The sequence below is a fragment of the Hyperolius riggenbachi genome, chromosome 6 (genome assembly GCF_040937935.1).
Source record: "Hyperolius riggenbachi isolate aHypRig1 chromosome 6, aHypRig1.pri, whole genome shotgun sequence".
In the NCBI taxonomy this organism is placed as follows: domain Eukaryota; kingdom Metazoa; phylum Chordata; class Amphibia; order Anura; family Hyperoliidae; genus Hyperolius; species Hyperolius riggenbachi.
Window position 1 is genome coordinate 26,070,709 of NC_090651.1, and position 16,488 is coordinate 26,087,196.

At 43.7% G+C, this 16,488-nt stretch overlaps 1 protein-coding gene across 1 annotated transcript in view; it reads right to left on the bottom strand.

The window, feature by feature from the left end:
- The window catches only part of TRABD2B (TraB domain containing 2B), a 347,449-nt gene that overhangs the window by 181,746 nt on the left and 149,215 nt on the right, over positions 1–16,488 (bottom strand). The window contains exon 3 of the mRNA XM_068242431.1: positions 421–567. Within this exon, the coding sequence (XP_068098532.1) occupies positions 421–567 (147 nt within the window). The remainder of the gene's footprint in view (positions 1–420; positions 568–16,488) is intronic.

Below are 16,488 nucleotides of genomic sequence, written 5' to 3' on the forward strand. Positions count from 1 at the left end.
GCTTGCAGTCAGAGTAGGAGGAGAAGTGAGAGGAGAGTGAGGTGAAGAGGTCATCATTGGGGAAAAGCAGCTTGTTGGGCTGTGTGAGGAGTCTGACAGTGAGTGAGGAGGGGGGAGGCAGGAGAGCAGCAGTGTTTCATTTGACTTGCACAGCAGAAGGGAGGAGGTGGCACTGCTGTCCTGACTGAGGAGGAATGGAGTGGGCGAGGGTGAGCAGTCTGTCACAGACTCACAGCCAGCCAGTGTGCTATTGTGATGAGCTGCAGCATGTCATGTGAGAACATTAAATGAAGCAGAGTAAATTGGCAGGTTCTCTGCGATTCCAAATGCGGGGCGCATCCTCACAAGTTTGCCGAAGACAGCAAAAGACAGTCTATAACCGGCCCTGTTTACAACAGCAGCATCATTGTGTGCCTGTACCTGATTGCTGTCATGATTGAAGATAATAGTGTTCAGGTCTCCACAGTTGTAATGTTTAATCAGGTCTTCCGTCGTATAAGGAGCCTGGAAACTGCCGGCCCGGAGACTCTCATGCTGCAGCAACGTCTGGTTCAGAGCAAATAAAACCTGAGAAAGCAAAAAGAAAACAAATGATCTATAACTGCTCTGTGCTCTATATAAAAGTCCCATACACACGTTCAACAGCGGTCTTTTATGCAGCCCAATTGTTGAACAACTATTGTTCAAAAAGCTGATAAGACGTCAATCTAACTGTTGGACAGGGATGCTCAAATTCGGATTCGGGAGATACCCGGATAGTTGCATTTCGGATATCTCCCAGTAATGCTGTGCGGGGTGGGCGGGGGGGGTCAAGCATTCCTCTCTGACGTCTTCTTCGCTCGTACCTCGGCACCTCCCATAATGCGGTCCACGCGGCGGTCACGTGACTACAAACACTTCCTCCTTTCGGGTTAAAGGAGGAAGGGTTTGTAGTCACGTGATGCGCTTGGACCGCATCGTGGGAGGTGCCGAAGGACGGGCGAAGAAGACGTCAGAGAGGAAAGCTTGACCCCCCTCCAGCCCACCCCGCACAGCATTACTGGGAGATATCCGGATTGCAACTATCCGGGTATCTCCCGAATCCGAATTTGAGCATCCCTGCTGTTGGATTATCTTCTTATCAGTCTTATTAGCTTTTTGAACAATAGCAAAATACTTTTTTTTTTAAGTCAAAAGGGTCACAAAAAGATCACAGATAATATGCAAAGTACAACTAATCACAGCAGCCAATCAGAGTCTGTCATACTGGACTCAGATTGGGGAAGGAAGAAAGCTGATTGGTAGCTGTGTTTTACCACCTATTACTCTGCTGGACTGAAGACTCATTGGGTTTGACTCACAAAGCTTACAAAAGCCTGGTACAGTGTTGTAACAATAGGGGGTGTAGAGGTAGCGACCGCACCAGGGCCCCTGGTCCACAGGGCCCTTTCCCAATCGCAGTATTAGCTCTCTATTGGTCCTGTACTGGCAATAATCACTTCTATAGATACTTTGGATAGTGATAATCATTAAACTGTTCCCCATCCCCTTCTTGCACCTCTGACACTGTGGTTGTCCTTGGTGCGCCGTATCAATTGTTATCTAGAGAGTGCTATGGGGGCCCAGTGTAAAACTTGCACTGGGGCCCATAGTTCCTTAGCTACGCCACTGATCTGGTACGATGATTGGCCAACCACTGACCACTTTTACCACCTCCATGTAGTATGAGGGTTAACAGACCTTGCATACTGTGATCAATTCTCTAAAGTTCAATTTAACATTCATACGAACCTTTAAGTTATTCTAAAGCACCATCAAATGATTTGCACCTAAAATATTTGTGGCTAGTGCTAGGCCCGTACAACACACAATTCTTATTTAGTATTTATAAAGTGCCGACATCTTCCGCAGCTCTGTACAGAGTATATTGTCTTGTCACTTAAAGAGGAACTCCAGTGAAAATAATGTATTAAAAAAAGTGCTTCATTTTTACAATAACTATATATAAATGATTTAGTAAGTGTTTGCATTTGGTGACATTTTTAATGCTGGCAGGTGTTGTCAGTGGAAGTAGCTGCTGCTTTTTGGCAGTTGAAAACAGCTGTAAACAGCTATTTCCCACAATGCAATGAGGTTCACAGACAGGGAACTGCCAGGACCATGTTTCCTGTGGGAGGGGTTTCACCACAATATCAGCCATACAGAGCCCCCTGATGATCTGTTTGTGAAAAGGAATAGATTTCTCATGGAAAAGGGGGTATCAGCTACTGATTTAATTCTTGGTCACGGTTTCTCTTTAACTGCCCCTCAGAGGGATTCAAAATCTAATCCCTACCATAGTCATATGCATGGCCGGATTTCTGGCAAGGCCGCATAGGCCATGGCCTAGGGCACCAGATAAACAAGGGGCGGCCTGCAGACAGTGGGCATTATTTGCAGGGCATTGTTTGCAAGTGTCCAAAAAAATGAAAGGGGTCAGGATAACTGCACTATTAGTACCAGCTGGCATCTGCCTGTGCTGTGCTACAGGCAGCTGCAGTCCGTTAATTAAATGTTTGTGAAGAGTGTGTGACTAGCAAAAAGCCAGACCTTGTCCAATGACTAGCAGCTCCAGGCAGTTACAGAAGGCCGGGTCTCATACACTTGGTGTGGGGGATGAAAGGACCAGGGGCAGCACCAGCAAATAGTAGAGAATACAGAAGGCAGCCTCTCACAGTACCCATTTCTTAATTATTGATTGGCCAGCGCTGTTACCCTGGAGACAGCAGTGGGTACAGGACTCACTTTTACATGTTGCTGACCCCACACAATGTCCAATTGTGAGCCACTTTTGACAATGTGTGTGTGGTGGACAGCTCCCACCACGCCCATCACCTGTAGATCGCTTTATTGACCAGTTCCTCCGTGTGACGTGATTGATTCACTTCACGTTGCCATGGAGACCTCGGCACTAGCCGCAATAGAGGACACCAGTGGCCCAAAATTGTGTGTGTGTGTGTGTGTGTGTGTGTGTGTGTGTGTGTGTGTGTGTGTGTGTGTGTGTGTGTGTGTGTGTGTGTGTGTGTGTGTGTGTGTGTGTGTGTGTGTGTGTGTGTGTGTGGAGATACGGTTTCGGTTGGGGCGGCTGGTTATAGTCGGCCTTGGGCGGTAAGAAGTACAAATCTGGCCCTGGTCATATGTCTATGTATCGTGTAGTGTATGTATTGTAGTCTAGGGCCAATTTAGGGGGAAGCCAATTAACTTATCTGTATGTTTTTGGGATGTGTAAAGAAAGTGCCCAGAGGAAACCCACACAGAGAGAACATGCAAACTCCACACAGATACCCTGGTTGGTATTAGAACCGGGGACCCAGCGCTGCAAAGCGAGAGCACTTACCACTACACCACCATGCTGTCCCTAGTAGTGTAAGATGCTTTTTATAAGAAACACCAATGCGTAAATATTATTGTAGATTCTGCTCAACAACTGCTAAAATCAATCATTGAATTCAGAGCCTGCATTTTAGCTGTGCAAACAGCAACCAATCAGTTACCACCTCATAGTAGTGTGACTGTTCCCATATGAGCTGCATTGGGTGCCATCAGCCAGTTATGAGACAAGACTGTGTCGCTATCCCTACAGCTTCTACCGCAGTTTTAATAAACGGAGTGTTTGCAGAGTATTGTCGAACAAAGTCACGAGCTGAGCCAAGACGATGTCATCTCAAACTGTGACGGGCAACATTCATGGGACCTGTGGCTGATGCTTGACATTTCTATTGGCTACTTCTATTCCTATTAGTTGAGTGATAATTACTTTTTTTTTTACTACGAGTGCAGCATAATAGAGATTTCCCAGCTGAAGAGGCTAAAGCCTCATACCAGACACAAACATTTTCATACTTCTGTGTAGCCGTTGCAGAGCTTGTTTTAGTGTATCTATAAGCTCTTGATTAGTTGGTGTATAATAATGACTTATAAAATACCTAATTTGGGAACCCAGACATTGTCCACTTCCCGCTTCCACAGACTGTCTATGCTATAGGCTGCAATCTTCTAAGATAGCTTCAGTCTACGCCCTCCCCCTTGTCAAAAACCTGAGCGGTTCTTGCCTTTTTCATGATTGCTAACTCAGTAAAGGACCAGCCCTTAATGCGTTGCTATCATATAAATCTGGCGTAGCGGGGTCTGAACCCTCTATAACAGTAATTATAGATTGACGGTGTACCTTGAAATGAATCAGAGCACTCAGTATTTGATTTTATATTAAAAAAATTGTATTTGCTTATCATACACAGGGATCGTCGTAGTCAGTCAACTTTGCTACGCTGGAACTACGCATAGTTTTACGCAATTACGCTTCGCAAACTACGCCTTCGAAATAAAATATTCGCTTTGTATGCATTTCGTAGACTACGCGTTAAAATACGCAATTATGCGTAGTGCGAAGCATAATTTATGCGGATGCTTATGCCTTTAGATTGTAAGCTTCCTTTAAATTGTAAGCTCGCAAGAGCAGGGCTCTCACCCTTTTGTGTCACGGAATGTTATTATTAATTTAATTGCTTATACATTTATACATTTTAGTCATCATGTTAAATTTGCTATTGTAATCAGCAGTTCTGTATTTTGTATCAGTGTTCATATTTGATGTATATCATTGTCTGTATCAATATGTATCCCTTGTTTTCTTACATTGTACAGCGCCACGGAATATGTTGGCGCTTTATAAATAAATAATAATAATAATAGTATGCAGAAAAATTTACACAACAATTCCTCTTTAATGCCTGTACCAGGAATTCTTCTATGCGTACATTCCCCTTTCCAACGCGTACATTTGTAAGCATACAACCGCACGCGGAAAATTGGCCGCGAGTAACGCATACATAGTTCACTACGCAATACACATGTTAACTATGCGTAGTGGGCGTAAGCTACGCATAGCAGTACTTTGCTATGCGTAAATTCGTAAGCGTAGTTTTGAAACTTCCCCTACAAACTACGATGCGTAAATTTGCACTGGCGTAGTTTCTGCTCATCCCTGATCATACAGCATATATACAAAATATGAACAGTTCCAAGTAGTGTTTCCTTCTAACAGTATTCCATCTCATCAAGGCTTTATAGCCAAGCGATCATCAGAATTCTGACACCCTTGCATTCTGAAAAGCAGGATGATGCAGTGCAACAGGGAGCATTAGGGCTCTTTCACATCAGACAACGCGAACAGGAGCCGTTCTCCTGCACGCGTTGTCTGCCTGCGGCGTGTCGTCGGGTATCTGCGGTGCGACGCAATCAGCGGTGGTAGCTGGTAATTAAACCCGTCGTAAACCGCCGGCTCGCGGGTGCGTTGGAGGAAAAACTGCGCCCGGGTGCGTCGGAACCGCAACGCATCGAAACGCAGCGTCGAGTGTGAAAGGTAAAATGAAAGTCTATGGACTTTCATCTTACCTTGGTTAACGCAAACGGCTTCCGTTTGCGTTAACGCAGAAAGTCTGCCCTAATGTGAAAGAGCCCTTAGCCCTGCACAAACAGCCTGGAAACTGCCTCAGATATTCTTCTCTGATGTGATCAAAATTTCAAAAGAATGTTTTACTTGGATAATTTTCATGTTGCTAAGCTATCAAATGATATTTTAAAGAGACTGCAATAAAAAGAAAACCCTCTGGGGGATACTTACCTTGGGAGGGGGGAAGCCTCAGGGTCCCAATGAGGCTTCCCTGTCCTCTGAATCTCGGGGGAATCCAGGGCTGACTCCCCCGAAACCTCCCCGACACGGCTTGACAAGCTGTGCTATATTTACCTACCACAACCCTTTCCGCTCCACAGCGCAGATGCAGTCCTTTGCAACTCTGCAGTAGAGCGGATTGATTAGGCTTGGCTATTTTCGCCATTAGCTTGAAGGAATAGCCCAGGCATGGACAAACTTAGCCCTCCAGCTCTTAAGGAACTACAATTTCCACAATGCATTTGCCCTTATGAGTCATGACTGTGGCTGTAAGTAGTGTTGGGCGAACACCTGGATGTTCGGGTTCGGGCCGAACAGGCCGAACATGGGCCAGATGTTCGGCATGTTCGGCCCGAACGCCGAACTCAATGGAAGTCAATGGGACCCCCGAACATGCCCATTTTGGGGGCCCTATGGGGTCGCAGGCATAAGGGGGGAGCATGCCCCGATCGCGGGGGGGGGGGGGTCAGAAATTCCCCCCACCCCCTCCGCTAGCGCTCCCCCCTCTGCCCGCTTCCCCATAAAAAAAGTTTAAGGCAAGTTAAATAGTACTTGGTGGCTGGCACTGGCAGTGGAGTGAGGAGGAGGAGTCCGAGTAGCAGAGTGACGCGTTGAGGCCGGGCAGCGGGCGGTTCAGCGGTAGTACCCTTGTGGTACTTCCGCCCTTTCTCTGACCTCACGTCCTCTACGTGATGACGCATACGAGGGTACGCGTGACGCGTACCCTCGTATGCAGAGGACGTGAGGTCAGAGAAAGGGCGGAAGTACCACAAGGGTACTACCGCTGAACCGCCCGCTGCCCGGCCTCAACGCGTCACTCTGCTACTCGGACTCCTCCTCCTCCTCACTCCACTGCCAGTGCCAGCCACCAAGTACTATTTAACTTGCCTTAAACTTTTTTTATGGGGAAGCGGGCAGAGGGGGGAGCGCTAGCGGAGGGGGTGGGGGGAATTTCCGACCCCCCCCCGCGATCGGGGCATGCTCCCCCCTTATGCCTGCGACCTCATAGGGGGGCCGTATTGCGGCATGTTCAGCCCTGTTCGGCGGCCATTCAGTAGTTCGGGGCGAACCCGAACTTAAAAATGTTCGGCCGAACTCGAACATCACCCGAACAGGGTGATGTTCTGCAGAACCCGAACAGTGGCGAACACTGTTCGCCCAACACTAGCTGTAAGTCTCCTGCAATGCATTGTGGGACTTGTAGTTCCTTAACAGCTGGAGGGCCAAGTTTGCCCATGCCTGGAATAGCCACTAGCCTGCCAGACCTGGATTTACCTCAGAGGAGCCTATAGGCACAGATGTCCTGGCACCTTAGACTCTGCCCTCTTGGAAACTACAAAAGCCCTGCTGAACCACACCGCAAGTGTGCTGGCTGTCCCAGCTGTCACTCCCCCCTTACTTCCCTTGCCCATCATAGGTAGATACAGGTGCCCCTTAGTATTAGGTAGCCAGACGTACCCTCAACGTTAAGTAGCTAGAGGTGCCCCGAAATATTAGGTACCTGAAGAAACTGCAATATTTAGTAGCTAGAGTTGCCCCCCAAGTATTAGGCAGCTAGAGGTGCCCCCGACTGAAGGGAGATGTCGTCAGTTGAATGCCAAGAGCAGGTTGAGTAATCTCTTATTAACTATCTCATCAGGTCTCTGCATAGGGAAGGAGGGGGAGGAGCTCATGGAGGGAAGTGAGCCGCCTTTCCATCATCAGGCGCCTGTAGGCACGTGCCTACAGTGCCTTATGGTAAATCTGACCCAGGATCACAGTAGTTAGGGGGGTCCAGGCACTCAAACAAAGGGACAGAGGAGGATGGGGGAAGCCTTGTTAGGATCCAGAGGCATCCCCCTCCTGAGGTAAGTATCCCCCCGAGGGTTTTTTTTTTATTATAGATTCTCTTTGAGTTTTGTGCTGGATATTGGCTTTAATGGCAGGCTCTGTACATGTGCTTCCAGATGGCTACTGCCTCCTTAAAAAGCATTTCCTGAATGCCAGTTGCAAAGTCTAACTGACAAAATAGTGTGCAAGTGAGTAGGGAGGCTGGCTGGTATCTTACTATTTTGCCAGTTAAAATGCTGTTCAGGAAATTCTTTTGAAAACAAAGAAAACCCCGAGAATCCCCCATGAGGAGATTTACAAGGTCCAAAACCTTTCGGTTCTGTTCGGAAAATCGCTGACAAGGGCTTGTCGAGGGCTCAGGCATGTGCAGCAGCTTGAACCCGATCAGGTTTTTCTGCCAAAAACTGAGCCAGTCCATACTACTGCTCAGGCTTCTTCCTGTATGGGAGCATGGCCACAAACATCAGGAGGTCCCACCGCTGCATCAGTGATCGGGAGGAGGATGTGGGAAGCCTTTGGTGGATCCAGAGGCTTTCCTCTGCCAAGGTAAGTATCTATTTTTATTTACAAAAATACAGTATATTCTGGCGTATAAGACTACTTTTTAACCCTTGAAAATCTTCTGAAAAGTCAGGGGTCGTCTTATACGCCGGGTGTCATTGATGCCGGGTGATACATCCTATCCTGTTACCGACTCTCAGATCTCGCTGCTGAGGACTGTAGTGAAGCGGCGCAGGCGCACATGTGCAAGATCTGAGAGGCAGAGAGGGAGGTAAATAGGATACAAGGGTGGGCTAGAAGGGTGAAGGAGGCGTGTTTTATGGGCACAGCGTAATCTATTCTTCCATACCGCTCTGATAAACAGGGAGACAGGAAGAGCTGACCAATCCACTTAGGGAGAGGGAGAGTTGACCAATCCAACCAGTCAATCACCTATATACTGCTATATACTGGGTACCACGTATAGTACAGCACCAGTATCTGATCATACATAGCACCAGTATATGATGGTTTTTTTAATTTTTATTTGGTGTGCGTTGGAAGAGGGGTAGTCTTATACGGTGAGTATCTCCCAAACTCTATACAGTATTTTAACTGGAAAAGTTGGGGGGTCGTCTTATACGCCGGAATATACGGTAGTTCTCACCGGTTTGCTTCAAAGTGCCTACCAACCTAACCTCCATCACTCTCCAGAACACAAAGAATTTGCGATAATTCAGGTTGGAGTGACACACCCCAATGAGTTCTGGGTCACCATGTGCTTGCTGGTTAGTCTGTGTCTCCAGAACACAAGAGGTTATTCTGTGAGAACAATAAAACATCTATTATAGGAAAAGGAGTCCATCTCAAGCTACCAATGGATAACAAATACACATAATTCAACTTATATATACTGTATGTCTACTTCTTTTTATCTATGGTACTGGTGGGACCATTCCCCTCATTTATGCGTATTTTATATTTTACAACCTTCCATCTGCGTCACACAAGACGGGGCTCTTGATGTATAACATAAAAGAGTTTTCGCTGTTTGTACGGTAAGATTATAACTGTCAGCCCTACAAATCAACCTTGACCTCCCTTTCACCTAAAATACGTTTAGTGCCCCTAAGGAATTTCGGGTGTTATTCTCATCTCTAACTTTCCGGCTCTACAGAATTACTTACATTTTTAACTCTGACACCAGCAAAACATACACAGGCTTTTGTTCTTGGGAAACGGACAACGAGTACATGTGTGGAGCACACGGCTAATTTGTCCCTTAAAAAGCCACTTTGTTCTAATGAGACCAGAGTTACAGATTACCCAGCAATTTTATGGTGAACCAGAACTCTAGGAGTGTAAAAACAAGAAACACCAAGAGCCCCAATAGTGTAATATGTACTGGTAAATGGTTACTAGATAGAGTAAATATTAATACTCACAAACCAGGGTTACAATTAGGCAACCACTGTAAAGGCAGGTGGGGAGATTTTCCTGACCCCACTCAGGAATAAGAAGTCGCTCTCTGTAGATGAGAAAAAGGGGGTTCAACCCTCCACCCAGGGTGGACTCAATATTATGCAGGAGAACAGAGGCGCCAAAAAGATAAAAGGAAGCTAAATGAGCTTAAAAACCAAATTCTTGGTAAATAGAGGAGGCAGTGGTGGACTTACCTCCCCCAAGTAGACTCACAACGACTGTAGTAAAGACAGTCAATATATTTTATTTATGAACTCCAAATATGCAATGCGTTTCCCAGGTTTGATCCCGCTTAATCAGGCAATAACAACGGAGCAATAGCATATGTGGTCAGTAGAAGAGCCAGTAGAAGAGTGTGTTAGGGGACTACAAAAGACCAAAAAGCCCTCTAACTAAAATGCTATGCAAAACAGAAATGTGCCTTCGTAAAACAGAAGTTATTTGCGATTTTTCACAATGGAGTGAGCCTATGATGTCTCCCATGATGCATCACTGCTGAATATGCAAATCCTCCTTTGTTGTCTCTGTAAGCTAGCTACGCCTCCAGAACCTCTGGAAAGCTTGTCAATTGTACAGAGCCACCATAATCTGTGAGACTAGAAACTTCTATTCAATAAGATAAATGTGCAATAGACCTAAGTGACCAGTCAGCAACCATGTCCCTTCATGGTCCAATGTGATCTGAAAGATGCAATGTGCTTAAAGGTGGCCACTAACAGTCCAATTTCTAGCAAAAAAAATTTGAGTGATAAGAAATTCTGATCGGATTGGTTGAAAATAATGTCAGTTGATGGGCACAATTGATTATGAACGATTATATAAAAAAAATCATCCGACTGGATTTTTGTCAAACCAAAATTTGGATTTTCTTGATTGGTTGTGATAGATAGGAAGCAAAGATTGGTTCATTGATTGTGTAGTGAATGATTTTTCTGCCGATCAGAATTTCTGATCACTCTAACGATTTTTCGCTTGAAATTTGACCGTTAGTGGCCACCTAAAGTTTATCATAAACTGTGTTTAAGTGTCGAATAAAAAGAGGACAAAGTGAGCTTACTAACCCAAAAATTTTACAAAAAGCCAACAAATCTGCTGCTCATTATATATCCACCTTTCCTCCCGCTCCTCTGATGCTGCCCCTCTCTGCCAATCCCCCCACTGACTGCTAATCATCTAAAGGATCAAGTTCAAACTTCAAACACTATCATACAAAGCTCAACATAAGCTTTCCCCTTCATACATTTCTCCATTAATCTCCAGAGAGCATCTCTCCAGGATCCTTCACTCCTCCCACAGGACCCTCTTGTCGACCAGCTCGGTCACCACCTCTCACTCTTGCATCCAGGACATCCAGGACTTCTCACAAGTGTCTCCTCTCCTTTGGAACTCTCTACCACAGCCTGTCCGTCATGCTCCAAGCCTGGAAATTTTCAAACATACTCTCAAGACACACCTATGGCTTAGAGGCTCAATGCATGTCTCTAACACCTACGCCCTACTCCACTTATGCCATTCTTTGGAAATGAGTGGAGTTCTACACTGATTTGGTAAACAGGGGGAGTGCAGAGATGTGGGCCCTAACATGTGCTCCTGCCTCTCAGGTTTATGATTTAAGATATTATTATTATTATTATGAAGTTATTCAGAAAAACAGCCATTTGCTTTGATCTGCCACTCAAGATATTCTTTCTATGTAATGTAACTTGCATCTGTCAGGTTATTCATCTCTTCACTCCTTGCGCCGTTTGTCATGTGACTGCAGAATGTCAGTAACGTTTTTTTGAGCAGCATTAACATGAAGTCCCCCACCACTCCCAATCCCCCCAACCGATAGGTGAGACGTGTGATGCTGCAACATAGGGATTGAAAACCTTGTAAAAAAAAAAGGTTAAGTGGGAAAAATAATCAGAGATAGAGTGTCTAAAATAAAATGTCTCCTGAAAAGCAGTCTGAAGCCTAAAAAAAAAAACCAAGGAAGGCTCTGGGACCTATAGAGCCTTCCCGTTCCTCCTACGGTTCCCGCAATCCACCACTGACACCCCCGTTAGCAGTCTCTGACCGATAAGTGGAGACTGCACGCTGCTGGAGGCTTCAACAGTCTTTGGGAGGCCGTTTACACGAGCAAGCATTCTCGCACACTCACATGCACAGTACGGAGCGGCCCGCCTTCGGGAGCACTCAGGCTCCCGAAGGTTGCCGAAAGCTTCCTGCAGAGGCAGAAGTAAGCAGTCTCTCACCCATCGGAGACTGCTAACGAGGGAGCCAGCGCTGGAACGTAGGGACCGTAGGAGGAACGGGAAGACTCTATAGGACTCAGAGCCTTCCCCTCTCCTTAGGTCAGTATCTGATTTTTTTTGTTTTTGTTTAGGCTTCAGACTCACTTTAATTGATCAATTGAAAATGAATGTTACTTTCCAGACACGAAACTTTTTCTCATATTATTCCTGAGACAAAGAAGATAGATACAATTGTTCTTTTCTAAGCCAATAAATGAGATGGATCTATACAATAGGTTTCTCTCCTATCTTATTTCTTACCACTCTGAATACAACACGTTGACCACATCCGTTGGCTGGGGGGAAGGCGAGAGGAGAACAGGACCATATCACCAGAGACAAACCACCCTCAGACTTTCATATCAACACACCTCTCAGTTACAATTTCCTTAAAGACCGCTCAGGCCTTGACTTCAAAATAAACACACTTAATAAGCCAGAGTGCCTGAAGAAAATGCCACCTAATAAATAAAACATAGCCTATTTACTCAAGGAAATGATGGAAAATTATTACTCAACCTTTGGAGAGAAAACATTTTGATATCTGAGATTTATGATTCTGCCGCGCACCTCCCTGTGAAGACATTTTTTTCTTCTAAAGTCTTATTCTGAAGTGCTGCACTGTTGCCGAATTTCGGTTTTGAAAGAAACCCTTTTTAAGAGAAGGCTTTCGAGAAACATTCAGCGGTGGCTGGCATAATCCACGCTACAAACAGATTTTGTCAAATGACCTCTTCAGTTTTCATTTGGCAGGCATAATTAACATGACCTCCCATTAATCAGGGCACAATAAGGGCAATGTGAGCCTGCAGAGGAGGGGTGAGGTACAACCTCATTAGCAAGGCCTAGGATTTGGATCGTAGCGCTTGGATTAAGGGGAGACGGGGAAATATACTCCGTTTCTAGAACCCTTTTGACAAGTCGGTTCTTACTGAGAGTCTAGTATTGGCTTTTGGATCAACCATGGAAACACACGGTTGGTTTGGAAAAAGAAAAATGACTGTAAAGGGCCCACAGTAGACAGCGCAGTACAGTGCCGCCTGTCTTTGGAAACACTCGGCTCCCTAAGACTTCCAAAACATCCTCCGGTGGGGGATTCAAATGGGGGATTTTCTCCTACTTTTTCACCTACTTTTTGGTACTTTTTCAGTTGCAGAGTGCTGAAAAATGATGTTAATCAGAAGATGAAAAAATGATCTCCTAGTACAAAAAGTTAATTGAACAAAGGCCAGTATACCAATTGGTTGGGTTTTAGTTGCTCTTCAACACTGAGTTGTCAAATACATTTGTTTTACAAATAAGAAACATATCTGCAAACCTTCCTATAAATAAATAAATAAATGTGACTACTGACCAAACACTGGTCACTTTCTCCTGAAGTATCGGCCTATAGATTATTTTTCTACGACCTTAGCAGGCATCAGGCAACCTTATTCTCAAGCCTTATTCTCAAGCTGAACCGTGTTCCTCTGGTCTGTATACGATTGCCCCAGCCTGAAACGAAAACGTGTCCTCAAGTATTCCCTAACGAAGTTAGACAATCCCCCCTAAAAAGGCCAAACAGTTTAGAATAACACGCTATTAATAAGTCATGCTAGACGAAGTCCTATTTTAATCAAAGCTTTGGCTGCAACACAAGCGCTCCGATTAAATATTTAGCTTGAGGGAAATAACAGTTTGTTTTAGGCGGTGAGCACGCACGCACGCAAAATCTGGCGTGGCAAGGGCTGAAATCTTGGCAGCTGGCAGAAAAATGTGGACTATTTTATTTGTGCATTGCATTTATGTAAACTGTCAGAGAGGACATTCTCTAAGGGATACACTTAGCAGGAAAAAGTTGATTTGATGTATCCAACCAATTGGATTCCAGGTTTAATTTTGCCAACCCAGGTTACATGTAGCAAGGATGGAACAGAGGTGCCAATAACAGGTTAAAACCGGAAAAAGAAAAAAAGTTTAAAAGAGGAGGTAGTGGTGGACTTATCTCCCCAGTAAGTAGACACTGAATTGATTGATTTAATAGTCAACAATGGCCTTTATTTATACACTCCACAATGCAATGTGTTAATTAAACCCGCTTTATCAAACAATAACGGGAGCAAACTAGTACTGGTCAGTGTGGCTTCCAAGCACCTCGGTGGAGACCCCTTGTCTCCTATCTACAGAGAGCTACTTTTTAACCTGAGTGGGGTCAGGTCTTAATGCTCCCCACCCGCCTATACAGTAGTTGCCTTTGAGGTAACCCACACTTGTGAGTATAACAGCACACATTTTCTTACTCCACAACCTGGTTGTACTACATACTACACTATATTGGGCTCTCGGTGTCACTTTCTGTTTTCCTCCAACAAGTGGAACCCAGGTTACATAGTTATATTGGTTGAAAAAAGACATTCGTGCATCAAGTCCAACCAGAAAAAATAGCTAAATAAATAACATTCTGAGAAGGTCCTAAATGTACCAAAAAGATGTATAAAGAATGAGAGTCTTTATGACAAATTTGTGGTCAACTGGCCCCGAAGCAGAATAACAAATAAGGACATTTGGGCAAGTTGTGGCTTGATGAAGCAATACATTGCAAAATATACATGAGAAGCTATCTCATTCGGTTTCCTGCTTATACGTTTTCAAATGCCCCATTTTTTTGGGTGTAGTCGTCACACAAGTGAGCTACAAATGATGAAAGAGAAGTAGTCCAATGTTTTTCTGCAGGGAGAGATAATCTTCACCCATGGTACTTAGGGACCCAACAAAAATTACAAAAACTCCTCTTTCCTCCAAGACATGATATAAAGTTTAGTAAAATTTACAAGTACTTCCTGTAGTACATGAAATTTCTTGAAAAGTCAACATGATGAGCAGCATCAACCAAAACTTATTGTAAGAAAGACGGGATTTCTGGCTACACAAACCCAGTAAACCTTGGCCCCGATTCTCAAAAGGCTGGTAAAGCTGACGTGCACTGTGATTCAGAGCCCATGTGTTCTAAATTACCCCCAAAATATCTATTGGGAAAGTAAGACTTTATTCATGTTAATTATTACTATTGTTAATCTTTTTTTATTATCATATTTTTACATATTTATCACTACCTTTTGTTAGTTTTCTACATTTTAGTAAAATTACAGCTGTGAAAATGTGATGCTTACTTTATTTAACATGTTTACAATAGATCAGATTTTGATTGAGAAAAAATATATGTTTAATCTGATCTCTGTAGGCCATGGGTCCTTCTTCAATCAAGTTTTTTTTTTTTTACTATCATATTTTTACATATTTATCACCACTTTTTGTTAGTTTTCTACATTTTAGTAAAATTACAGATGTGAAAATTTGATGCTTACTTTTTTTTATTTTTTACATGTTTAAATAGAACAGATTTGATTGAGGAAAATATATATTTAATCTGATGATCTCTGTAGGCCATGCGTCCTTCTTCAATCAAGTTTTCTCTAGGAGATAATTTTTCATCTTTTTAAAATAACTCTTCAGCACTCTGTAATTGAAAAAGTACCAAAAAGTTGGGATGAGTATTTTCTTTCTTGCTGGTGGCTTATAGGACATTTTATTGGTAAGGTTTGGAAATATAACTTAGGAGAAAGCAAGGAGAAAACGTGAATTGAATAGCGGCCATGATCTCCATAACGTCACTCTCCATATATACACGATATTAAACATAACTAATTAAAGTAAATTTTTGAAAAAGACAGCGCTTAATCCAAAACAGTGGTATACTGTATACACTCGAGTATAAGTCTAGAAATTTAAGTCTGACTCACTAAAGAAAATTATAGGGGTCGACTTATACACGAGTCACAGGCAACACTGACCACACTGAGTAATGTGTGTACTAATAGTGACATTCCCATTTGCAGCTATTTACCCTGTGGTAAATGATACTTTGAGGAAAGGAAATGCCACGAAAACACAGGTCTGACAGTCCTGGCCACAACAATTAACAAGGGGGGGGGGGATACTGGGCTGCAGGAAGGAGAGTGAATAATTTCTGCACTTGGGGGCCTGAAGGAGGTATTGTCTGCACTTATGGGACAGGAGGGGTTATTGGCTGCAATACTGTATGCAGTGCTGTCATTAACCCTTCCTGAGCCCCAAGTGCAGCCATTAACTTTGCTGGTCAGACTTATACTTGAGTCGATTAAAAAATCCAGCTTGTGAGGGTCAAATATTGGAGTCAGCTTATACACAAGGTCGACTTGTATTCGAGTATATACGGTAAGTTACGTTTGCAACACTATTCATTTTACAAAAATTTACATGTCAGAATTCAGATTAAAACTTTTTGAACACGCAATATTTAAAATTATATTTGAAGTTTTTCGTTTATAAATAAAACCCCAAACAAAATGTGGATCATTCATCATAATTACAATCTTTGATACGTTTGTTAAAGGAATACTCGATGTATGCATTTATTTTTTAATGCTGTATGTTGTAGCACACATTAGGACAAGTACTAGGAGCAATTTGATTCCTCACACAGCTGTTCCTTTCAGCTGTAAAATCCACTGTCAGTTTTGGCGTCAGTGTTGGATACAAAATGTATCTAAATACTGAGGGTTCCCAGACAGAGGGCTAGACCATGTCTCTGCACAGGGGAGTTGCTATCAACTCCTCAGTTTATAGTTTAATTATCACCTTGCTGAAAGAATCTTATTGATATGGTGGTAAGGGGTTAAAGATTCTAGCAATGTGTGTTTATTATCTTTGCTT